The following is a 25986-nucleotide window of genomic DNA, read 5'->3' as shown; positions in this document are numbered from 1 at the left end:
TAACATCTCTAATAATCTAAGAAATGCAAAGTAGAATGTGAAATACTGCATTTTTTAAAATTATAAGACCTTTAAGAGACTAATACACAATGTTGGCAAAGGATGGAGAAAAAAGACTATGAATTTCAGACAGAATGGTGAGGAAATTTAATGTTATGTCCTTTTTGTTTTTTAATCCTCACCTGAGGATATGTTTATTGACTTTAGAGAGAGAGGAAAGGGCAGAGAGAGAAACATCAATGTGAGAGAAATATCAATTAGCTGCCTCCTGTACAAGCTCTGACCGGGGACTGAACCCACAACCTAGGTTTGTGTCCGAACAGGAATTGAACCTCCAACCTTTTGATGTATGAGCTGATGCTTCACCCTTTACTGGAGAACTGCTTTAGACATTAAAAGAATTATATATAGTATGTATAAACAAGAGAAGAGCCCAAGTATGTGAAATTTTAAAAACAAGTTAAAAACCTGTTATTTATATAGATGTAAAATATAAATACTATGTTTACACTTTGTAGTACATCTGGTTTGTGTAGGGACAGGAGTTTTCAAAAAGTATATACTAAATGGCTAGAGTGATTATTTACAGAAAAGCAGAATTCAGGAGGAGGGGAGATTTATCTTTTTAACTGTTTTTCTGGGTATCTTCAAGATATGAGAAATAATAGGAAATTCCCTGTCATCTTTTACCGCTGCTTACAACATTTTTACTGTTTTTACACTGGCAGCTGATATGACCTGTAACATGACTACATGCACGCACACACACACACACACACACACGAATGTACACACATATGTGTATATCATATTTGTGGAAGCATGTTTACTTTGTAGTCCTCAGCACTATTTAAATGTGCTAAAATATCTATAATTATCAAATACTGCTTTTATTATCAGAAAAATTCAAAAGTAATTTCCCCTTGGAGTTAAGAAAACAACAATGACTTATTTAAGTAAATTGGGGAAAAAAAATGAGGGGTGGGAGGGGAGGAGAGAGAAGAGCAGAACAAAAGAAAAGAACTTACCCGAATGATGAATCTGATCGCTGCACATCCAGAAGTTGCCATGACTTTTGCACTATTGGGGACGAGGTTGAACAGCGTAGGTACAATGGCTTCAGCGCCATGATCAAACTTGTTTCCCAAAACTGTTGAAAGATGGCTACAAAGGAAGGCAAAATAGTTTTAAAAAATAGTTTAACATTAAATATAGGTAGGATCATATATCTTTAAAATATTCTTTTACTCAACTTAAAATTTTACTGTAATCAGTTTGTTTTTTAATCCTCATCTGAGGATATATTTTTATTGATTTTTAGAGAGAGAAAGGAATGGGGAGAGACAGAAACACTGATGGGTTGCCTCCAGTACGTGCCCCGACTGGGGACTGAACTGGCGACCTAGGTATGTGTCCCAACCAGGGATAGAATCCGCACTCTTTTGGAGTACGGAATGACACTGCAACTGGGCCACCTGGCTGGGACTATTGTAATCAATTTTTTAGCAACGAAGCAAAAGAGACATAGCAAAGTGCAAACATTACATATTTCCTTTGTTTTCCCATCTTTTAACCATCAAGACCAAAAAAAAAAAAAAAAGTTGGAATCTTCCACTTAGCATCTACTATTTGCAATGGCACTTGAAGAAGCTGTCTGGTGTCAAAATTTAACCATTAAAGGCACAGGTAAAAAAATTCACCTGTTTACTCTGACCTTTAGCCATCTTTATCCATCAGATATTTCCACTGTAATATCCCAATATGATTCTTAAATCCAACATATTTCATAAACAGGTTCAAAGGCTTACCCAAATCAGTACTCTCCAAGACATTCTCTATTTCTATTAATGGTGCCCCCACTGTATTAGTCACAAATACTCCCTTACATTTTTGGAGGAGGGTTTCAGAATTCTTCATTGAAAATACAACTCTATCATATACTAGTTAGCTGCATGATCCTAGGGACATCTGTCTGTTCTTTCCAAATTTGTACAATAGTTAAACAAATTCAATTTTTAATTATATGAGTGCAGTTAAAGCACTCAGGAAGAATGCTGCAATCACTCACAGTGCTGACATTGCTTGCAGTATTGGTTAATTTCTATATATCATTATTTTACTCAAAACACATGGTTGGGACACAGCTCCAAAATTTCAGGTTGTTGATTCAAAGAGTTCTGGGAATTGCTTACTTTATAGCTTCCAGCAGTTCTTACTGGTATTCAAGGCATTGAACCTTTTACATGCACAGACCTATATTCAACTAGACTCCTGGGATCCCCTATACAGATTTCTACCACTCCTTTTCTGTGTATCTCTCTTCTCTTCAGTATTCTGCACTGCAAATTTTAGCTACTTCACCCTTCAGAAACTCCAATCTCTGTTTCTTCTCAACGCAGTGAGCCTGCCTTGCTCTGTTTGAAACTGCCTTGCTCTGCCTTGTTCTCCCTTCCCCGTGGTTCAGTGCCTCAAGGTCAAAACTGATCGTACTGTTGGAATGATTTTGACTGTTTCAAAAACCACAGTCCTGCTCTGACCACTGTCCATTATCTGTAAAAAGGTGTTTTACGTACCCTCTCACTTGCTGCAAGAGAGGTAGTCCTGCAGTACTAACCAGTACGACCAGTACTGCATCACGGCCAGCAGCAGAATTCTCATCATGGAATATTTTTCAAGGTTGTATTTTGTAGATTTTTGTTTTGTTTTGTTTTGCAACCAAGAGATATTCAATTATTTTGGTGCACGGTACACTGACTTGTATCTAGCAATCTTGGTAAAGTTCCTTAATCATAATAATTATAGACTCTTGTGGTTTTCTGCAGACAATAATATCATCCAATAAAAATGCAAGTTTTGGTCCTTCCATCTTCATAGTTTTTATTTCATGAGGTTATTTTTTTTTTCTATTTTCTGTTCTGACTGGGACACTAATTCAATCTTGCTTAGAAATATTAAGAGTAGGCATCTTTGTGCTGCCTATCTTCAAAAGAATGTTTATTCAACACATACAACAAAAGGATTCAGGTGGGGAGTAGTAACAAATGAAATTTTAGAATTCTACCATCCTTGAATTTTGGAAGAATATAAACATAGAATAAGTTTATATTTTGGTAAGTTAATGATGCATGTTATGATTCCAGAATAATTGATAAAATACCAGAAAGAGAGAGCTTAATATCCACATTAATAAAGAGAAAAAATGAATGCAGCCAGTCCTCAGACCCATTCGCTTTCTTCTTTTTTTCTCAGAGTGTTTTTGTTTTGTTTTGATTTATTTTTTAAAGAGAGTGGAAGGGAAGGAGAAAGAGAGGCCTGAAACCCCGACATGCGCCAACTGGGAATAAGGCCAGTGACTTTTTGGCCTGTAGGCTGGCACCCTGTCCACGGAGCCACACCAGCCAGTGCCACTCACTTTCTTCTTCCACTCAGAATTAGTGACCAAAACGCCACCAGTAGGCTTCAGAAATATAAACACATTTTAAGATTGGTATCAAGTGCCATTAAGAAAAAAAATGTTTAAAATCACACAAACTGGATCCTTGTAATCTGATTTTTGAATCACATAAAAGCTTTCTGACAGTTACCTTGCTGTTTTATTTAATGAACCCTGAATCAATGAACACTAAATTCATTCATTAAAAAATGCTTATCACACAAAGAATATACTTACGCCACAGTAATGCAAGCTTCTCTAACCACCTGGGATCTAAGATCCTTAGCTGAAAGTTTAAGTGCTCCATCCAACAAGCGTAAATGTTGGAAAAAGCAATCATATTGTGCAGCTCCAGCAACAAGCAATGATCGAATTTTCTTAAGCTGAAATAAAAGACAATTTCCATTATTGACAAAAAGTGCCAATGCAAATACCAAAATTCTTAGAGCTACCTAAACCTCATTATTTGAGCAAAATTTTAAGAATAGCATTTCACTGTATTTATGTAACAATATTTAGACATTTTAACTGTATCAAGTGTCTCTTAAAATAAATATGCAACTCCCCAAAAAAACCTATCAAAGAACGTTATAAACTTGGTTATATGTATAAGTGACATACGTAATGTACAAACAGGTAACTAAATTTTAAAGTTATAAACGGATAAGTAAATTTTAAAGTTTTAAGGAAGTCCAGCTTTTATAAATTGTGGTAAAATACACATTTATATAAAATTTACCATTTTAACCATTTTAAAGTATACAATTCAGTGGCACTGAGTCCAATCAAAATATTGTGCAACCATTACCACTATGTACTGAGGAGACTATTTTTTTAAAGGGTCGAATTTTGGAAACCAAGTTCATCAATAAGCAAAAAGTTCAGAAGCAGAAGGGCCAACACCTGAGCCACCCAAATGGAGACTGGAGCTCCCAGCGCAGAAGAGTGGCTTCAAGTGGAACCCCTCCCCTGGCTTCCCGAGGGCTCCGCAGCACTCATTTGCTGCCTCAGATGTACATTGGACAAATTCACAAGCTTTGAAATACAGCCCTTTATCATTGCAAATACTATTTTTAAATTTATCAACTAGTTTCTCAAGGAATTTAAGCTAAATAAGATATTCTTAACTCAAAAATACCAGACATGTTTTAAAAAATGAGTGAAAATATTTATCACATTCAGAGACAAATATGTGAAAAGGAAGAAAATGCCAGACAAATGGACGTTCTATTGTAAATCTCTGTCAACACTATGAAAATATTGAGCATGCAGGCAAAGTGAACTGTTTTTTTGGTCAACCTTTTAGGAGTCAAGGACAGTACTGATGAACAACTACGGAGCCACAGAGAGGCCAGGCCCTGAGGCATCAGTGAAACTCACACTTTCCTGGTCAGTCAACAAGTAGCACATGTAGAGAGACTAACAAATGGTGAGACAGGTTCCACCTGATCAGCAAAAACAAAAATTGACCCTAAATCAGAAATGCTGACTATCTCAATATATTTTCTGGAAAGAGATGTTACCTATCAGACACTCAATTTCATAAATATCTGAAATACAAAATAGGACAACTACGGACTATATTATTTAAAAAGACATTAAAAAAAAGAGTAGGAAAAGAAAATAAAAAATAAAAATCTTACCGCATTGGCACGCTGATCCCAATCGTGTTTGTCATCTGACAAAATTTCCCTGATTTTATTTAACGTTTCTTCAAGTTCTCGACTAGAATAGATCTTAAAAATGCAAAAATGTAACATTAGTATTTCTTACCATGAGCATCATCAAACTTATGTCCTGATGGTTAAAATAATCTTTCAAGTAATAAGTTTATTTCCCATTCTAGCATCATTTTTTAAATGGAGAATGGAAATATATTATGAACAATAATAGAGTGCTTTAATTTGTCTTCCTTACCTGCTACCCTTATGCTATTTCTCCCCTCACGAGTAACTTCAAATACACATTCAAAATACATTGTCATTTTAAAACATGATGCAAATATTCTAATTAATATAAATAGGCCTAAGTTCTTAAAATGACTTCAGGTATATAACATATGTAGGCATTCATACATTTATGATACAATATTGCAAAGGGACACAGTTTAAGTTGGTCTCTCCACTGCCTCCACGCTAGACTATAACCAGGATAGCTACATGCGCTGTGTCCTCTGGAGCCAACGACTGTCCAACACCATCACCCTTTCATTCACTCAGCACATATTCATACAACAGACATGCACTATGTCAGGCACTGAGGATACTATGGTGAGCAAAAACAGGCATGTTCTTTGCCTTATGCAGCTTATAACCTAGTCAAGGAGAAAAACATTAATCAAATGATCTAAAATTGCAAACAGAAAATACCACTGAGGAGAATTATCCAGAGCTGTGAAATTCTATATATAATAGGGGGTTTGAACTAATGTTAGGAAAGTCAAGCTTACTTAAAGCTTGAAATGAGAGCTAAAGGATGAGTCAAACATCATTTGGCAAAATGGAGAGAGATTTGCCTGCCCTGTAGTAAACAGCATGTGCAAAGGTTCTGTGACAGGAAGAAAATGAAAGAAGGCCAGAATATAGGAGAAATGAGTACAAAGGGACCCAGGAAAAGAGTCAGTGACTCTGGCCTAAGTCAATCGGAACACAGTATTTCTCTACATCACAATCAGAAGTGGGCGCTAAATCAGTTCAATCAGAGTGAATCTCACAAAGTTTACTGGATCAATGAGTAATAGTTTGGTAACAATAAATATTTTATTTTTACATAGTCATTTAAGGAAAAAAAATTTAAGATTTTATTTATTTATTATTTTTTTAGAGAGAAGGGAAGGGAGGAAGAAAGAGAGAGAGAGAAATATCAATGTGTAGTTGTCTCTTAAGTGGCCCCCAATGGGCACCTGGCCCACTACCCAGGCATGTACCCTGACTGGGAATTAAACTGGTGACCCTTTGGTCCATAGCCTGGGCTCAATCCACTGAGCTACACCAGCCAGGGTGGAAAAATATATTTTTTAATATTTTATTTATTTATTTTTAGAGAGGGAAGCGAGGGAGATGGAGAGAGAGAGAGAGAAAAACATCAATGTGCAGTTGCTGGGAGCTGTGGCCTGCAACCCAGGAATGTACCCTTGCTGGGAATTGAACCTGGGACACTTTGGTTCCCAGCCCGCACTCAAGAAAAATATTTTTTAAAGGACAAAAATAATTATTATATGAACAAGCACACAAGCAACAGTCATGGGAAGTGCCCATATATCGGTATCTTTACCTGAATAGAAGGGACATCTGTAAAAGCTTTTATAAAATCATCTTCGTCAACTGCTCCTGCACCTCCTTCCTTAGAAGCACCTGCTAAGAAAAAAAACAAAAAAAAACTTAAAGTTTATGTTTAAGCATTTTAGTTAGCATCAAGAACATGAAATATATAATTCTTTTAAGCATAACTTTAAGAGACATTCCATTTCATTAAAAAAGCACTGAAAAATCTCTAACTTTCAGAGAAGTCAAGGTACTTAGTGGGTTGGAAGTAAAATTCAAACTATATAAGAACAGAGCCCTCACATCCCTTATCCAATGCAGTAGCAAGGACACAAGAAATACAGGTGAACGAGTCATGTTTAAAAGCTGAACAAAAATTTTAAATGATACAAAATGTCAGTAAGTGATGGCAAATGTGATGCAGGAGACCCATATGTGCTGCAGTGGTCAGAAGAGCAAATGTGAGAACAAATGAGAGTCTTGAAATTAAATTTAAGTATGTAAACAAACCTTCCCTTATTGCAGACAATCAAAAAGTAATTTAAGAGGTAGTTGTTGTTTAAGAGTCAGTAATTTTTTTTTAAAGAGCCAGTAATTAAGCTATTATCTTTCAGCTTCAAAGTCACTCTGTCATATTCTGTGGTCCTGGGCCTAGGATTAAGCAAACCATTTTTTTTTCTGCTGAATCTAGTGCTTTCCAGTTAAAACTCGGTCAATAGTGGGTGCTGGAAGGGACTGGAAGCTGAAGGGAGAAGAGACCTACTTGCTCCCTTCTGACTGCTTCCTGTTCTTGTCAGCAAAACCCTAGAAACTCTGGGAGGACCTTTGTTTCTAGTAGCACCTGGTTTCATCCTTGCACTTTTTCTAACACTTACTAAACCAGTTAACTTCACCCATCAGAGACACCAGTCAGCTATACATTATAGCCAGAAGTATAAGTCAAGGCTCTGCAGGGCCCCTCCTCTAAAACCCATTAAGTTTTAATAATTTTAACTTCCTCATTTTGTTCCTCCAGCTCTAGGAATAGGGGCTGTGTACTATAACTGCTACCTCCATGACACTTTCGTGTTCTCTTTTGCATTCTTACTCCATCAATACCCATTTCATAATTCTTTATATTAAATTATCTCTGTAGAAACATCTGCTGTGGTTTCTGTCTCCTGACTGCACCCTGGCTGACAAAGGTGGTACTTAGTTTCTAACTCTATAAATGCATTCGTTCATGGTAAGAATTCAACACATGGAACGAATTTCAACTATGCAAGATGTACACCCAAGTGACAGTTAATTAAAAAATTAAAAAAAAATCTCTACAATTAAAAAATTAAATTAAAAATATCTCCCCAATTAAGTTTATCATCTATCAAAGGAAATATTAATACTTCAAAAACTGTATTTAAAAAGTTAATATCATCTTAATAAAAAAAAACACTCAGGATTTCCAACAGTATGTAAGCAGCTCATCTTAAAAAAAACAAAAACAAACTACCAAAAACCTCTGAAGATCTTTGTATGTGAATTGACCACAGAACAGCGTAACAAAGTTGTAAGGCAATAAACACTGCAAATTAAGAACAATGACAATTTAATAAATGAAAAGAGAAATGAATGTGTGGTTGCTACAGGAAATTCAATTATAAGAGTAAATAAATTAGTTATTCCCTAGATATTGAAAAAAAGTCCAATGAAACAATAAAACTCAGTCCCATCCCTATGAACATTCAAAGTAACCGATTAACTAAAAATAATTAAAGAAACAAAAAAATAAGATACCTATCACTATTAACATAAAATATTACATTCATTTACAGACCTCTTCATAGGAGTTTATTGTTTTTGACAGTGGGTCCCCTAATGGGAGTGCAAAGCCTAGGCTTTTACAATTTCCTCCCGATCTTCCATAGTTGTCTTACATGGGCCGCTAAACAAAAATTTCTTTAGGGACTTGTCCTTATCAAGTAGTTCCTCAACATTTAATACAGTTTTCATTAAAACAAACAAACAAACAAACAAAACCCTTTCTACATTCATTGGTATATTTTGTTCATTTATATACCACTTCTTGCAAAGTACTTTGTCAGAGTAACCAGAGTGATCATTAGGCACATCTGAGAAGAAACAACTGATTTCTGAAAAATATATACTTCAGCTGGTAGAGACCTGCACAAATGTGCGGGACCAAAACCAGTTAACAACCTCAGAGCGCTGAAATGTGGAGTGAAAGACAATTTTAGAGAGGAATGGAGAGGCGAAGAGTTCAGTGTGAAGAGTTACTACGGTGTATACGCAGCTTACAAAAGTTACCATACACAGAATGCTACCTTCACCAGTTTTAACCCACCAGCCATAGCACACTGTCTAAAACCTTCAAGGGAATGCAGAGATTCTGAATAAATCCAAAATAAGGCCAGAAGAAAATGTGCCTCTGACTAGGGACATACATAAGAACGTCTAACTTTGAAAATTCATTCTGATCATAATACCTTTACTATCCAGTAAATTCTGTCTTATGAGTAGGGCCAAGTAAACTACTGGGTAGGAGGAAAGGAAACAGAAATGAAACGGTCTTTACAAGTCCCACAGAAGCTGCAGAGGTGAAAGGCTACAAGTGGCACTAAATGCAGCCCGCCCTACAGCTATCCCAGATGTGACAATTAGGGCTCTACACCTGGACATGAACACCACCAATTTATCAAGAACTTTCATGGCTGGAGTGGTTGATCCCAATCTACCTGGCTCTTACTTCTGAGAATCACTTTACATAAACAGAGCTGCCGCTAATGGGAGTGTACTGAGAACGGGAGCTGTGTCAGAGCACAGCCAGGCTGGGCTCCCCACTCTCGCCTCATCTTTTGCATGCATTACGAGCAAACCTTTTCACAATCCGAGTTTGCCTCATGTTTCCCCTCACCTTGGTTTGTCTAACAAAGCAGAAAAATGATTCCTGCATAGGAGAATAATCTATCAAATGAGCTGCTTCATCTCACAGCCATCATTCCATTTTGATACAGCTTTCAAGTTCACCTAAAAAATACTATAAAATACTTATAGCACCAGCAAGGAGAATGGAAACCATAGGAGAGACAGAGAGAGTAATGGGCCCTAATGTCAAATTTAAAGCAAGAAACGGAGAGCGAATGTACATATAAGAGGAGATGTATTTAGATAAAGTAAGTTTGAGAGCAGGCTGGGCTGAAGGGGCGATAATGTTGGTTTCCAACTTGAGTAAAGCTCTTCCAAACAGAACTGGGTCAACCATCACACTGAAAGATATTAATAGGCTAAAACAGAATGGAAGAGCTTTGCCCAGAGTTGCCTAGCTACTCTAAAACAGAGATTGTTAAATTTTTCTGTAAAGGGTCTCATAATGAATATTTTAGACCCTGTGGGCCATATGGTTTCTGTTGCAATTACTTAACTCCGCCGTTGTAGCGCCAGCGCAGCCACAGACAATATATAAATGAATGAGCAAGGCTGTATTCACATAAAGCTCTATTTATGAACGCTAAAATTTGAATTTCATTTTGTTGAACTAAACTTAATAGAATGTTGTATGTCACAGTATACCTCAAAAAAAGAAAGACAATGCACTGAATCTATAGATGAGTTTGGAACGAACTGAAAGCTTTGTAATACTGTCTCCCTACCCAGGAAAGTAGTATGCCCATTTACCTATGCCTTTTAAAATTTCTTTTAATAAAGTTTTATAATTAAAGAAATACTATGTTCAATAGTAACTACTGTTTTGAAGTACAAAGCAAACCAAACAAGAACAAATGAAAAACTTTTGGGGAAAAGATAATATTAATGAGTTATTAAAAATACTAAAATAAATGGAGAACTATTCTATGTTCATGGATGTGAAAACTCTGTGTTATAAAGTGCCCAGTCTTCCTAAAGCACTACAGTAATAATCAAACCTCCAGTGAATTTCTTATGGCACTTGTCAAGCTGATTCTAAAATCTGAAAGAACAGTGAGCCACGCACTGTTTGGATATACCTGAAGTAAAGGGTGGGGTACCAGCTCTACCAGATACCAAGACTTACAAAGCTAGGATAATCATGACAATTAGATATAGTGCAAGGATAGACCAACTCTGAACAAAATACAAAGCTCAAAAATAGACACACCAATATATGAAACTCTGATACATGGCAAAAAAAAAAGTAATGCAGATCAAAGGGGAAAACAGAAACTGTTCAATAATAATATCCTAGTATTCAACAAAATGCTGATATAATGAATTATCAAGTTTTTAAAAAGGTATTTTCTTACCAAATACTAAAACTTATAGTAGACATTATGATCGCCATGGGAAACCAGTATTCAAATCAAATGTTCAAATAAATACTCCAAAAACGACAGAGACCAAAAAGAAGGGCGAATAAAATCACCCAGAGAACATACTTGCAATACAAGTAGGACAAATAATACTCCAAATTTCATTTTACAAGTTGAATTGCAAATTATATTGAGGAAATATAAACATCCAAGATCAGCCATGTCAACTGCGGAGCCCTCACTGGAGAGAAGACTCTGAGAAAACAGCAAGGAAGAGGAGGACTTCGGCATCGGGGGAACACAGGCATCACACGAGGTCCCCCCAGGGCCATCGGTCAGGAGTACTTAGAAGGGGCAGGTATCCTTTCCAAACGAGGCAGAAAAAGACCATGAAGAAAGAGAAGATAAAGACTCAATGGAGACAAAGTGGCACCACAGGCTCAGAAGTGGAAAGCCCCTCCGAGCATCCCTCAGTTAAAATGCTGCATTTCACTACAGCAACAGAAGAGGGCATTTTGAACTAAGAAACTGAGTGAATTTTTTCCTCTTGGCCCCAAAGGATCACCTGTTAATAAAAAAATATATTCTTAGGACATGTAAGGAAATTTGAATACTGAAGAGAAGTACTTAAAAGGAAGTATACAGTTTGAGAATAAATTTACAGAGAATAAAAGGGTTGAAGGAATAAGTTAAATAACAACACAAAGAAATCAGAGAAATCCAGAACATGAAAGACAATGGCTTAGACTCTTTAAAAAGTCAGTATTTTGGCTGTAAAAATTGGTAAGGGAATGGTTTCAAACATAATATTATGGTATTTTCTTGTATATGAACGGTACTATGATTACAATGGAGTGTGTCTTTAAGTCTTAGAAGTTGTATATTAAATATTTATGGCTGAAATGTCATGATACTCACACTTAATTTTGCAGTTGTTGAAATTAAAAAAGCATGCGTGGGAATGTATCTATAGAGACAGAATGAAAACAAATGGGGCAAATTCTACTTATTAAATCTAGGTGAGATGTGTTCACTGCATGTCAGCTTTGCTATACACTCAAAATTTTTCATAATAAAAAGATTGGAAAATCACACATTCTAAGCTAGACTAGGTACAGATAATAAGTATATCAGGAAAAAATAAAAGAAACTACATAAACTAGCCAAAACACATACAGTCATATCTCAATTCAATGAAGTAAGGAATATTTAGTTGCATGGACATCAATTGCTCATGCATAAGGAAAATAAATTAAAATAGATGTACTGTTACCTTATACAAAAATAAATTCCACATGTTGTGAATCAACTATCTGTAAAATAATTAATGCTTTACAATAAATCAGACTACTGTGTAAGCTTGGGACTGGACGACAGTCTTTCTTTCAAGACAAGAAATTTGCTAGTCGATAAGAAAAGGATACATATTTCCCTAACACAACAAAAAATTTTTAGCCCTGGCTGGCATAGCTCAGTGGATTGAGCGCGGGCTGGGAATCAAAGTGTCCCAGGTTCGATTCCCAGCCAGGGTACATTCCTGGGTTGCGGGCCATAACCCCCAGCAACCGCACATTGATGCTTCTCTCTCTCTATCTCCCTCCCTTCCCTCCCTAAAAATAAATAAATAAAATCCTTAAAAAAAAAAAATTTTAATTTTGACGTAGAAATGCCACAAAGAAGAGACTAAGGAAATATTTGCAACTTTTAACAACATAACAAAGACCTAATATCTTCAAAACTGTTACAAACTGATGAGAAGACAAAACAGCCCAATTTTAAAAAATGGGCAAGAATAATATATAAGTCATATAAGAGGATATGCTAATTCTTATTAATGGATTTAAATATGCTGAAGCTCACTAGAATATAAACTCCAGGAGGACAGGGTCTTTGTTTTTGTTCAGTGACATTTCCCAAAGAATACAGAAGTAGCAGCCCACTAAAAGCTTTCAGTAAATATCTGGTGGCTGCTGGCTAGGTGAATAGGTGGATGAAAAAAATGCAAATTGACAGAAAGAATCACTATTTTTACCCATCAAAATAACAATAATTAATGATGCTGTTATATTTGGTGTTGGAGAAGGTAAAATGCCTTTATTAAAATTAACAACACACACAGCCTATGACTGAGCAATCTCATTAATAGGAATCTATTCTAGAGATAAGCACCAGAATTCCCAAGTACGTAAGTGCATGGAGATCTGCATTCCTTTTAATGGCCTAAAGTTGCAAACAACCTGAATGATACTAACAGGGAAACAGTTCATTAAATTATGGTACAACAATAATGTGGAATACTGTATACCTATTAAAAGGATGCAATAACTCATTCTTAATGTTGAAGGATGAACAGATATCTTGTTTTTTAAAAAAGGAAGTTGCTAAATGTTTACTAGTATGTGGGCAAAAATAAAATCTAATCTGAATACTAACATAAATGACCACAAAGTAAGATATGGAAGGATACATATCGAATTTACCACTGCTTACCTCAAGGCAATGGGATTAGAGGCAAGATATCATTAAACATTTTTTCAAACATCTCTCTATTGTTTGACTTAACAGTGAGCATGCCTTTTACATTTAAAAAACAAATTATGCATTTCACTTCATTGGTAAGAAACACACAAACTGATTCTAAAAAAATGACGAGTAAATCAAAAAAGTTAGTTTAAATTTACAATATGCCTATCATAGAAATAATGCTTTTTACCAATTCAACTATATTACAATGTATGTGATAAATATGAACCTGGGATTACAGTTATTATAAACTTCTATTTTATACAGATCAAGTATAATGAGTCTAAGGAAAAATCCCTCACACGAATGATCTATATTAATGATATTTCACTCTTTTCAAAGACAAACCTTAAATCAATTTGCCTACCCATATGAGACTATAATTTTCTAGCACCTAAATCTCAGTCAAAATGTGTAGGCAAATGAAGTATGGAAGGACCAAAATGCTAATAATATTAACAATGGTTGGTGGAACAATAAGCATGGACAGCTATCATAATTATCTTTGTAATTTTAAAACTTGAACCTTCCATATGGTCTCAGTGCCTAACATGAAGCCTTGCACATAGTGGGCTCTATACAGCTATAGGTAAAAACATCTATGGAGAGACCAGGTCTTCAGTTTGCCTATTAATTTCAATGCATGTAGTCTGGCTGTTTACATATTTTCTCACTTCTCTTAAACATTCTGAATGCTTCAAAAATAAACCATGCACAATGAAGTTTCTTAATCACTTCAAGTTTTGTGCAAGAGGTAAAAACAGAATAGAGGTCAATGAAAATAACTACAGTAAAACATATATCCTTATACATAGCAGGTGAGTAGGTAACTTACTGACTTACATTAACAATAACATCTGTTGTTAACTTGAATCATATTTATCTTAAGACCAAAGTTAGGAAGGATAGCACCAGGGTATTTTATGATGGACAGCCAATCATATGGGATTCACACTAATCTAAGACAAAATGGTGACTGGCCAATCCCTAAATTCAAAATTTAAATCCTACTGTTTTGCTATATGGGATAAAAACACTGACTTCTCAATTCATCTCTATTAACAACTGTCTGATCTTTGATACACATTTAACTCCATGCTCAGTCTCTCCATCAGAATCAGGATCAGATCATCTTTATTGACCTTACTCATTCAAAGTTAAAATCTTCTGGGTTTAGTATCTTTTAATGTTACTAGGTTAGGAAAAGAGGATTAAAACAAAACACAAACAGAAAAGTTACTTGGTTTAACAAAGTTCAAAAACAAAAAATTGAGGTTTACCAGTTAAAAAATTGGATTTTGAGATTAAACAACAAATTCTGTGAGATCTGTTTTATTAAATATGTAGGAATTCTCATAACTTTGTTTGAAGAAACAACTCTGCTGTTTGCATGAAAGGGAAAAAATGGGCATCATCAGCACAATTTGAGGAAAACAGATATTTGGACATTCTTAAAACCCAGGTCATACATAAATGAAGTAAAGTAAATTTAAATATCTTATAGATGGGTAAGTACTATTGAATTTGAAAAGGTGGTAATTACATAATTATAAGAATTAAAAGTTAAAACTATTTCAAAATAGTCTTTGATACAAAATGGAAATAAGAGAGATTAATCTGTCCACTTGAATGAATGAAAGAGAACAAAAGAACTTTGAGAATCGATAATTTGGTCAATGATGTATCTCAGCCCTGGCTGGTGTGACTCAGTGGACTGAGGGCCAGTTTGGCCAATCCCAGTCAGGGCACACGCCTAGGTCACCGCCCAGGTTCCCAGTTGGGGGCAAGAGAGAGACAACTAATACACATATCTCTTACACATTGATGTTTCTCCCCCTCTCTTTCTCCCTCCTTTCCCCCTCCCTCTATAAATAAATAAATAAATAGATAGGTAGATATAATTTTTTTTAAATGATGTATCTCAATAATTATATACAAGTCTCAATGATAAATCAGTGACCTCAAAATGTGGTACTCATTATAAACAATAATTATATAAACATGTAATTCAATCTTTTTAAAGAGATTTTTTAAAAAGAATTTTTTAAAAAGAATAGTGGCCAAAATAATTGATACAGGAACAGAGATATTATGACTCAGAAAATAAACTTTAAATTAGGCAATTACAACAAGATACTAGAAAGTATTTCTATTTGCAATGAAAAGTTACAGGTTTGCTTATTTCCAAATATTCTATTTTTCTGGGAATCATACTAGTTGAGCTTTTAGATGATAAAATTTATGGATGTTAAGAGGTAGTGATCATTACTGCAGATTATAACCTCAAAGCAACAAAATCTAGAAGAATCCTTATTTCCCCAGGGAGATTATGGTGGCGGCAGAACAGCAAAGTTATTTTCATGCTTTGCCCACTTATTAGATGCCTTAACTTTCCCAAACTTTAGTTTGCTCATCAGTAAAGTAAGAATAATAAAGTATCTAACTCAGAGAATTTGAGGTTTAAGTGTAAAAAAAAGTATAAAACACTCAATAATATTTAAAAAATTATTATCTAAAATACTAAACAATCAGGCACCTTCAGCAATTCTATTCCAAACCATAAAGGAAGTGTTTACCTAGATTCCTATAATGAAGTTATAATTCTTGTTCAGAAAATGGACCAACATAAGAGAATTTTAACTGCCCTGGCTGGTATGGCTCAGTGGTTGAGTGCCCGCCTGCAAATCAGAGGGTTGCGGGTTCCATTTCCAGTCTAGGATACACATTTGGGTTGTAGGCCAGGTCCCCAGTAGGGGGCGTGCAAGAGGCAACCACACAGTGTTGTTTCTCTCCCTCTCTTTCTCCCTCCCTTCTCCTCTGTCTAAAAATAAATAAATAAAACCTTAAAAAAAGAGAGAAGGAATTCATTTTATCTTTACTCTAATTAGTGAAGCACAAAGGTAACACATCAGTTTTTACAATAAAATATTCGTATGCATCCCCACCCCCTTTATTTAATTTTCCCTGGCTTAAAAGCCACACATTTCTAATATGAGAACAGACTGGAACACTGAGCCAAAGAACTACACACTAAAGATTAAACACAGGCCCTATTGGCTTTAATTAATTGGATAGGATACTTTGCTAAAAATAGCATACATCTCTTTAGTCCTAACATATGTCTCTGGAAGAAAAAATTAAACTCTAAAACTTCAAAAGTAGATTCAATCAGGATTCCAAAGACGTTTGCTTTATTTTTACTTTGGTAATCTTGTTTGAAAGAAATTTGTTAAACTCGGTGAGCTGTGATTGGCTTATACCACTCTTACATACCTGTGCCCACCATGATACCATGTGTTCATTACATACCCAGAAGTAGCAAATGAACTGCCTAGACTGGATCACCATTATATTCCATATAAATTCATGAGAAAGAAAATGTAAACTCTAGAAACATATTAGTCAAAAAGAGAGACGGGGCAACTTTGCCTCCAAGTATTTTAAAGTATCATGTTAACAAATAATTCATCTTCCCTGCTAAGTTTTGAGGAGGCAGATTTTAATGTAATATTAAAAAATGAACTTATCTAGAATTGAAATGGAGGACACTTATATCCTTTCTGGAGGACACTATGACAAAATGAAAGAACATGAAAGATCCCTGCACCTTTTAATTCAGTAAACTTTAGAAATTTATTCCAAGGAAATGACTGGAGATGTGCTGAAAGGTATACATAAAACAATAATGGCACAGTTTACAACAGCAGAAAATACTGAAAGCAACCTAGATATTATTTAGCCATGAATAGTATTCAATTAATACCTTAAGACAATGAAAAATGCTCAGGGCAAAATACAAGTAAGAAAAAACATATACAAAAGTACACGATGAGTGATGCCAATTCTGTCCTAAGAAAATATGTGCATGTTTAAAAATAATTGGAAAAGTAACTATAAAAGTAATTGGAAGAAAGCACATCATAATTTATCAGTTGATTATTTCAACATGCAGTGGTACTGCAGGTGCTTGTTGTTCCAAATTTTAATCCATGATCCCGTATTACTTTAGTCAGATGCTGAATAATCATCTATCAAGAATATTTTGAAAGAAATTGCTATGAATAGTGAGATGAGCAACATGACTCCCAATGTCCCTTCTAATTCGAAGATTCTACAACTCTAATAAAACTTTCTACAACTAATTTAAAAATCAATGAGCCTCTGCTGAGAACAGAAAATCTGAATTAAGTTTTCAAAGAAGGACTGAGAGCCAAGAATGATATTAATTTCTGAAGGAACAGCAATATCCTCCGCCCAATAGCTCTTTTCTTAGATAGAAAATGGGCAGTGAATCTGAATGAGCAGTGGCAAACAAAACAAATATAGAATGAATCTGTAATTGCCAAAAGAAGCAGGAGGTGGAAGAGGGAATGAAGGTCTTTCCCTTATTTTTACCAAAAGGGCCATTGTCTAGATGATGACATTACTCTGTGATTAATGCAATGTAGTAATTAATGACTACAATCATGAAAATTACCTAACATTTTGGTGGACCACAAACTGGAGAAGGGCGGGGTAGTGATGGGGGCAGTGTGGCATTAAGAAAGTCTCTGTTTCTTTAAAAAGAATATCTGACTTTATCAATTTGATTAACACCAGAATTAAGTGACCTATTCGGTAAACTACAATCTTAATTTTCATCTAAGAAAATAAAGTAAAACATGAAAAACAGAGCCAATTACAAACCACCAGCTCAGACTCACAACAATATTATATATTATCACTATGCTGTTCAAGTATTATCCATTTTAAGTCAAATGAGAGTTTCATGAAATAATTATGATAAAATCATAGATTAGAAATCTAGAATTCAAAATTAAGGAAAAACATCCCCCTTGTGATAACTAAAGGTAGCACTGTTACAAAAGAACAAACCATAGTCATATACTTTTAATCAGAGACAAGAATATGTAATAAAAATATGTAATAGAATATGATACTGACATTTGGATGAGAATATACTCCTATAACTGCAACTAACAGAAAATAATTAAAATACTAAAAATATAAATTACTCAAAATATCCAGAGATAAGTATGTGTATATATTTATTCATAAACATATAAGTGTACATATACATATACCATAACACCTTTCTTGCTAGTTTTATATGACACATTAGGAAAAATAGTTAAAATTAAATACTTATGATAGTTTTCCTATATTCAGAATATCATGAGATTTAGAAAACAATGTTTAATTGTATAGAAAGATCAAGAGAACACATCTTACAGAACCTGATCAAAATACATAGTTTATTTCCTTTTTGTTTTTAATAAATGAACGATAGACAAAGAGAAAAAACAGAAGTCCTAAAGATTTTGATTTCCCTAGCAGTTATTATAAATGCCAGCAGTTATAAATAAAAATAATCTCTTTTCCCAAATTTAAGCACAAATGTATTAACAAAAAAAAAAAGAAAGAAAAGAAAAAGGAAAAACTGTCCTGTTAGTATTAAATATGTACCCTTATTTTGTATAGGAGTCATTCTAGCAGAAAAACATGGCAGGAACTAACACCTGGAAAGTACTAGTACATGAAAAAATATCCATTTAAAAAAATTAAAATACATAATATGCTAGAAACAGTTCTAATATGATTAAAGAATACAGTATGTGCAGCATAACTGCATAAAACCTGTTTTCCTATTTATTATTACCTAATCCACAAACCATTTTTGAGGCAATTTTACTTGACCACCACCCATTTCCCATTGTGACAAATGATTCGATATTGAAGTATCTTCAACCATTTATTTAATATTGTAAAACTTAAGGTCCCCCTACCTAGATAAATGCATGAAAACATCAAGTACACCAGTATTTAACACTATAGCATCTGAAAATTAAGAGCCAAATTTTTAAAAACCTGCTTCCTTCTTAAAAACAAACAAACCCCCCCAAAACTCCCTTAAATATCTCCCTTTAAAAATGGCATCTGAAAAATAAATATGCTCAAGAAAATACTAATTCACATATGTTCTGATAGGAAACAGCAATATACAATATTTTAAACATTTCAAAAAGGCAGCATTCTTCTGCGTGTTGCAAGACTCCAGATCTGCAATCATGCTGCAGTCATGAATAAACATGTTCCTCCGAAGTTCTAAGTACGTGTGACCATATCAAGGACACATCAGATTTGAAATGGATTTACATTACCTCCAACTTTAGGGCCACCTGCTGAACCAGGCTTCCTTGCACTGTTGACAGGATTTCCGGATGCTTTAGGTGCAGGAACCTTGAAGGCTGAAGAAGCTGATGATGGCCTATTTCCATCCACTGATTCTTCATCATCAAAGCTTTTATCTGTACAAAGCATTAGGAAAATGTATTTTAAGAGAACTAAGCTTTGCTCCATTCTCCTTAATACTCAAAAATCAAATAAGCTATCTATAAAAATAATAACTTTTTGAGATATAAAATAAAGCTACTTTGAATAAGCATTTATATATTTTCTAATACTATATAAAATAACCCAGTATAATTTAAAATCAGGTTGCAATATTATCATATTTGCTTCCTATATCTATAAAGTCAAAACATAAAACCAAACATATTAACTCTAAAGATAAAAAAAGGATTTTTCTTTTTTTTTTTTTGCTGCTAATATAAGCATTTTCTGCCAGCTCCTCCCATAGTGCATCTTCCAGCACACCCTGCCTTATGCCTTATACCCAGATTCTGCAACTTACAATCACAGATCCGTTTGCAAATCAGTCGCCTCATTCCTCTGAAAGCTCTTAATTTTCCTCCCCCTAGGATGCTCCCAATGGTTCACATGGCCAAATACAGTAGATGTGATACTAATCAAAGATTCTATCAAAAATAGATAGAAACAACCACAGAACCACCACTGAGGTTTGTGCCGGCATTTTTCTTTCTCTTCCCTGCCCTAGGTACTGTAACAGCCAATCAGCTACAAGGTGACATCATCTTATGGCAGCTACTGCCAGATGAAAGGTAAAAATTCTCCATGTATTTAAAAAATTCTCTATGCAGCTGCAACCTTTATTCTGTATCAAAATTTCAAAGGCATTTAATACTAAAGATTTATAAACCTAAATCTGTATTCTCTTATTTAGCTCACATAAAAATGTATACAAATAAGAAATGAGGTTTTATGCAATATTCATTCTGCTGGTGTGCTTATTATTGCATCAGTAAAACATGGACTATCACAGTGCTCATTAGAGTGCATAATTAACTCTGAAGTCTAACAATTTGCTGTTTATTTAGGCCACAGAAAACAAAATAAACAATTTGTTCTTATAAATGACTCTAAAATATACTATAAAGCTCCTTTTAGAATATTTATGAATGACCACACCAGTATCATCTCCTTGTATAAAGTGAAACACCTCTATCTCCACCCCCACCCCCATCCACACAAGATGTATGCATTTTACTCGTCTGAGAAGTTGGTTTTCACTAGGACCCTGCACAATCCAACCACGACAAACAAGATGGGCGAGGCAGAAGAGGCAGCTTTACTACAGGCTTCAGATCAATACACCAAAATCTTTTCCTTTCAATATGCTCTCCTTACCTATGCAAATACCCAAATCACAGGGGAATAATCATCCCTACAATATCAAATATATATATATACTCCACATATATATATTTCATATATATATTTACTTCATATATATATATATATATATATATTTAAAGGAAATACACCAAACAAGTGTTAAAAGATTGTTTAAGTAGAAACAAGAGAATTAAATAGATACCCTAATATAAAGCCACATTCCATCTCAGCAAGTGTTTTTCTTAAATGGCACAACTTGTAGGAAAAAAAGTGTCTTCTAGTTAAGAAAATATATTTTTCTTTCTTAGCATAACGCTGTAAGGGAGTCATACTTTGGATCACTGAAAACCTTTGCTCTATGTAGACTGCTATGTTAAAAACACTAATACAATTCCAAATAAAGTTTTTTTTTTTTGGTCATCACCATGTAAAAATGTAGCTAAGACAGTAGACATACAAATCTACGGAAAGATGAGTACTGAATAACTGAGTAGCCAGAAGTTCCCATGGAAACAGTGTTCTGTTCCTACAAACACACAAGAATTGAAAAGAGTAAATGTCTCTACTATTTTAAAAAAAATTAACTCTTAACATTCTCAAACTACTGAGAAATTAGTTTTTAACTTCTTATTAAAACAAGGCAGAGAAAAGTACACAAATTGTGACTATGCAGCCTCAATGAATTCTCACAAGATGGACATTCTGGTATAACCAGTCTCCAGAGCAACAGATCACTGTATGCATCCTGTGAGCCCCCCAACCAAACCCCCCAAAGTCACAAGTTCCTACCAAAGCTAACTGGTCTTGACTTTTAACATGTAAGTTGGTTTTGCCCATTTGTGAACTTCAAATAAAAGTAATTATACAATAGGTACTCTGGTACCTGGCTTTTTTTCACTCAATATGATGCGTGGAAGATTCATTTTCATTACTTACAGTTTTCTAGTAGATGAATGTACCACAATTTATTAATATCCATTCTACTGTTGATGGACATTTGAGCTGTTGCCAGTTTGAGATTATTATAAAATAGTACTCCTAAGAGGTAAGTAAACAAAGTCAAAGGGTTCTAAGGCTTTTTACCATCACTGTGGAAGTAGTCACCTTCCCTGAGTACAGGAACTTATTTTAGATTGTAGTAAGTCAAAGATGTACTGCAGTATAACCTTTAGAGCAGTGGTACTCAAAATGTGGTCCACAACCAGCAGTTGAGCATCACCTAGCAGTATGTCGGAAATGCATATTCTCAGATGCTACCCCAAATCTACCAAATCAGAAACTCTGGAGATAGGGGCCCAGCAATCTGTGTATTAACAAGTCTCAATAGTGATTCTGACGCATGGTCAAATGTAACAACCACTGCCCTACAGCAGGGGTTGGCAAACTTCATCTATAAAGGGCCATACGGTAAGTATTTTAGGCTTTACACACCATATGTGTACAGGTCTCTGTGCAACTATTCGGTTATACCCATGTAGTGCCAAAGCAATGATACATGATATGTAAACAAATGGGTGTGGCTATGTTTCAATAAAATTTTATGTACAAAACGGAAGGGCATCTGGATTTGGCCTGAAAGCAATGGTTTGCCAATCCCAGCTCTAGAGAGACCACTAAAATAAGAGTAAATGTATACATAAATAAACTAGTAAAAGAAAACTGAAATAAAAAATAATTAACTAAAAAGAAACATGAAAGGAGACAAAAGGAAAGCTAAAACAAGTGGATAAAATAATAAAGTAGCAAAAATAAAACCAAATATGTCAATAACTACCTTAAATATAAATGAACTAAATATTCCAAGACAGAATTTTTTAAAAGATTTTATTTATTTATTTATTTTTTAAAAGATTTTATTTATTTATTTTTAGGGAGGGAAGGGAGGGAGGGAGGGAGGGAGGGAGGGAGAGAGAGAAACATCAATGTGCGGTTGCTGGGGGTTATGGCCTGCAACCCAGGAATGTACCCTGGTTGGGAATCGAACCTGGGACACTTTGGTTCCCAGCCCGCGCTCAATCCACTGAGCTACGCCAGCCAGGGCCTTATTTATTTATTTTTAGAGAGGGAAGGGAGGGAGAAAGAAAGAGAAACATCAATGTGCGGTTGCTGGAGGCCATGGCCTGCAACCCAGGCATGTACCCTGACTGGGGATCAAACCTGCGACACTTTGGTTCACAGCCCGTGCTCAATCCACTGAGCTATGCCAGCCAGGGCCCAAGACAGAATTTTTAAAACAGGTTGCTTAAATGAAATATACTTTCCATCTAAGGTCGCATTAAAATAAAAATTAAAATGATAGAGACAGCCCTGGCTGGCGTAGCTCAGTGGATTGAGCTCGGGCTGCGAACCAGAGTGTTTCAGGTTCGATTCCCAGTCAGGGTACATGCCTGGGTTGCAGGCCATGACCCCCAGCAACCGCACATTGATGTTTCTCTCTCTCTCTCTCTCTCTCTCGTTCTCCCTCTCTTCTCTCTCTAAAAATAAAAAAAAAAAATCTTAAAAAAAATGACAGAGACAGACCAATGCACACACAAACCAAAAGGAAGCTAGTACAGCTACACAAACTTCATGCAAATCAACCTGAAGAAGCATTACTAGGAGCAAAGAGACTTAACAATGATAAAGGGGTAAACCCAAAACCCTAAATCGGAACCTTAAATTTTTAGAAGCCAGTAACACAGCTTCAAACATATGAAGCAAAAAAATGAAAAACTGAAAAAAAAAATAGGCAAATCTACAACCATAAAGGGAAATACATTTTTACCCACTTTCAATAAAGTTATATCATTTTGGACTAGAAGCTAAAAGAATTCATAAACTACATCATCACAAGCCCCCAATTAAAAATAGCTTGTAATTTATTTAGAGATTAAAATATGCTAGGCTTAAAAATATTTTCTTTTTTTTATGTCTTGTCTTTTAATGTATTAAAAGAAATATCAAGTCTGTATTAAATCTCAGGTACCTATTTATTTTTATAATCTATATACTAAAATAAATCTGTGTTATTTTGAGGTAGGGTTGAGGTATACACTAAAAGAATTACTCCTTTTATTAAAAACATTTTTTTCCACATTTTCTTCTTCTTGTTCAAGTACAGTTGTCTCCATTTTCCTCACACCACCCCTCCCCACCCCAGCCACCCCCACCTCCCACCCTCAATCCTACCCCCCTTTGGCTTTGTCTATGTGTCCTTCATACATGTTCCTAGTAACTATAAAATACGAAAACAAATCAGTTATATTTCTTCCTAGCACCTCTCATTTCCTGAAATAGATACTTTTACGAGTGAACTTAAAAGCTGGGCTAAAGTGGGCAGAACTTTTTCTTATTTATGCTAGGACCCCATTACCTACAAGAACCCCAAGATAACTATCATAGTTAACTCTTCTTCCTGCTTCCTACACTTGCCCCCACCCTCTACGTTTTTCACAACATAATGTGTCCTGGGTTGAACAAAGTCACGTCACATCACTGCTCAAAATCCTCCTCTGACTCCATAAAAAGGCCTACCAGTACTCCAAGGCCTATGAGATCTTAGATACCACGTAGATTTCTAGAACTTCATCTTCTATTCACTGTCCATCATTCTCTCCAACCCAGTCTTCTTTGCTGTGACTCGTATCAAGGTCTCTATGCTTGTTCCCTTTCCCTAAAATACCCTTCTCCCTCTTAGCCACACTGTTTACTCACTTCCTTCAAATCTTGACTCATCTATTACTTTCTCAAACTGATTATCTCTGGTTACCAAAACTGTAAACCTTCCAAAATTCTGACACTACTGTTCTATCTGTATACCACCATCCTTTTTTTCCCCCGTAGCATTTACCATTTATATATCTTACTTATTTCTCTCTGCCCACTGAAATGTACTGTCTATTAGGGTGAGAATTTTTGTCTAGTTTGCCAATTCCATATCTCCAAAATGTGCACATGCTCAGAATGGCATATTACATAGTACAGAGACTTTTGGTCTCTAGTAAAAGCATTAGTAGGTTATTTGAAACTCAACTCCTAAGGTAAACAAACTATACCAGTGGATAAAATGTACCTTTAAAAGTATCTCATGAAAAAAACAATAAATACCTGACAAAACAGTAAGAAATATAATAATAAAACTGCTATATTTGAACTGCTATTCTGAACATCTATGGGGCAAAGGGAACAAAATCCAAAACCCACATGAGATGCAGACTCGAACAGGAGAGTCCTCCCACCAAAAGCTGGTATACCAAATGTGCATACAGTTGCCTTTGAACAACATGGATTTGAACTGTACTGGTCCATTTACATGAGGATTTTTTCAATAAATATCTGTACTGTTTAGATCCGCACTTGGGAGTCCAGGTGTGGAAGGCTACTATATGCATTGATCTACACCATTTTATATAGAAAACATTGGTATCCATAGGGGTCCTAGGTCCAATCCTCCTTGGACACTTGAGGAGAGTGACGTTTGGGGGAGTCAAAGGTTACATGCACATTTTCAACTACATGGGGGGGAGAGTACAGTTGTTGAAGGGTTAAGGGTACTCTCAAGGTTAAAGTGAACCATGAGTAAGCCCTTAATTTCTTATAGTCTTTTATTCTTTTCAAAGTCTTCTGAAAAGGTGTGGACAACAGAAAAGTCAATCAAGTGGTGCACTTCCTTTAGGTCAAAAGCCCTTAAACTTGGTAGGTCGACACTTGTGGTACTCCCAAGCAACAGCCAAAGCAAATCCAAAACTTTCCTAGAACAAATTCTCTGGCCTCACATTATTTGCAAAATAATTTTCAAAGGTCACTCAGCATGAGAGAAAACAAGACACCATGAGCAAGAATACTTAGAAAAAACAAAGACAATAGAACAGATCCACTTTAAATCCTAAAGTCATCAAGCAGAGAACATAAAATACCTATACTTAGAAGCTTTTACAAGGGAAGCTTGAAAATAACTTCAGGGATGAGA

The 25986-nt window shown here is 35.1% G+C and overlaps 1 protein-coding gene across 19 annotated transcripts in view; it reads right to left on the bottom strand.

Moving 5' to 3' along the window:
* CLASP2 (cytoplasmic linker associated protein 2) overlaps window positions 1–25986 on the bottom strand; it is a 153338-nt gene that overhangs the window by 83159 nt on the left and 44193 nt on the right. For 11 of the 19 annotated variants that reach the window (XM_036030543.1, XM_028518046.2, XM_028518047.2 and 8 more), the window contains exons 8-12: window positions 19664–19810; window positions 6707–6786; window positions 5077–5169; window positions 3671–3816; window positions 1029–1164 (exon numbers count right to left, since the gene is read on the bottom strand). In XM_036030543.1, coding sequence (XP_035886436.1) covers window positions 1029–1164; window positions 3671–3816; window positions 5077–5169; window positions 6707–6786; window positions 19664–19810 — 602 coding nt within the window. Of the gene's footprint in view, window positions 1–1028; window positions 1165–3670; window positions 3817–5076; window positions 5170–6706; window positions 6790–19663; window positions 19811–20196; window positions 20410–25986 lie in introns of those variants that run through there. The other 8 variants (XM_028518045.2, XM_036030544.1, XM_036030547.1 and 5 more) reach the window with 3 other exon arrangements.

The sequence above is a fragment of the Phyllostomus discolor genome, chromosome 7 (assembly GCF_004126475.2).
Source record: "Phyllostomus discolor isolate MPI-MPIP mPhyDis1 chromosome 7, mPhyDis1.pri.v3, whole genome shotgun sequence".
Lineage (NCBI taxonomy): Eukaryota > Metazoa > Chordata > Mammalia > Chiroptera > Phyllostomidae > Phyllostomus > Phyllostomus discolor.
Note: the sequence above shows the minus strand (reverse complement) of the source record. Positions and strands in the feature narration are given on the sequence as shown.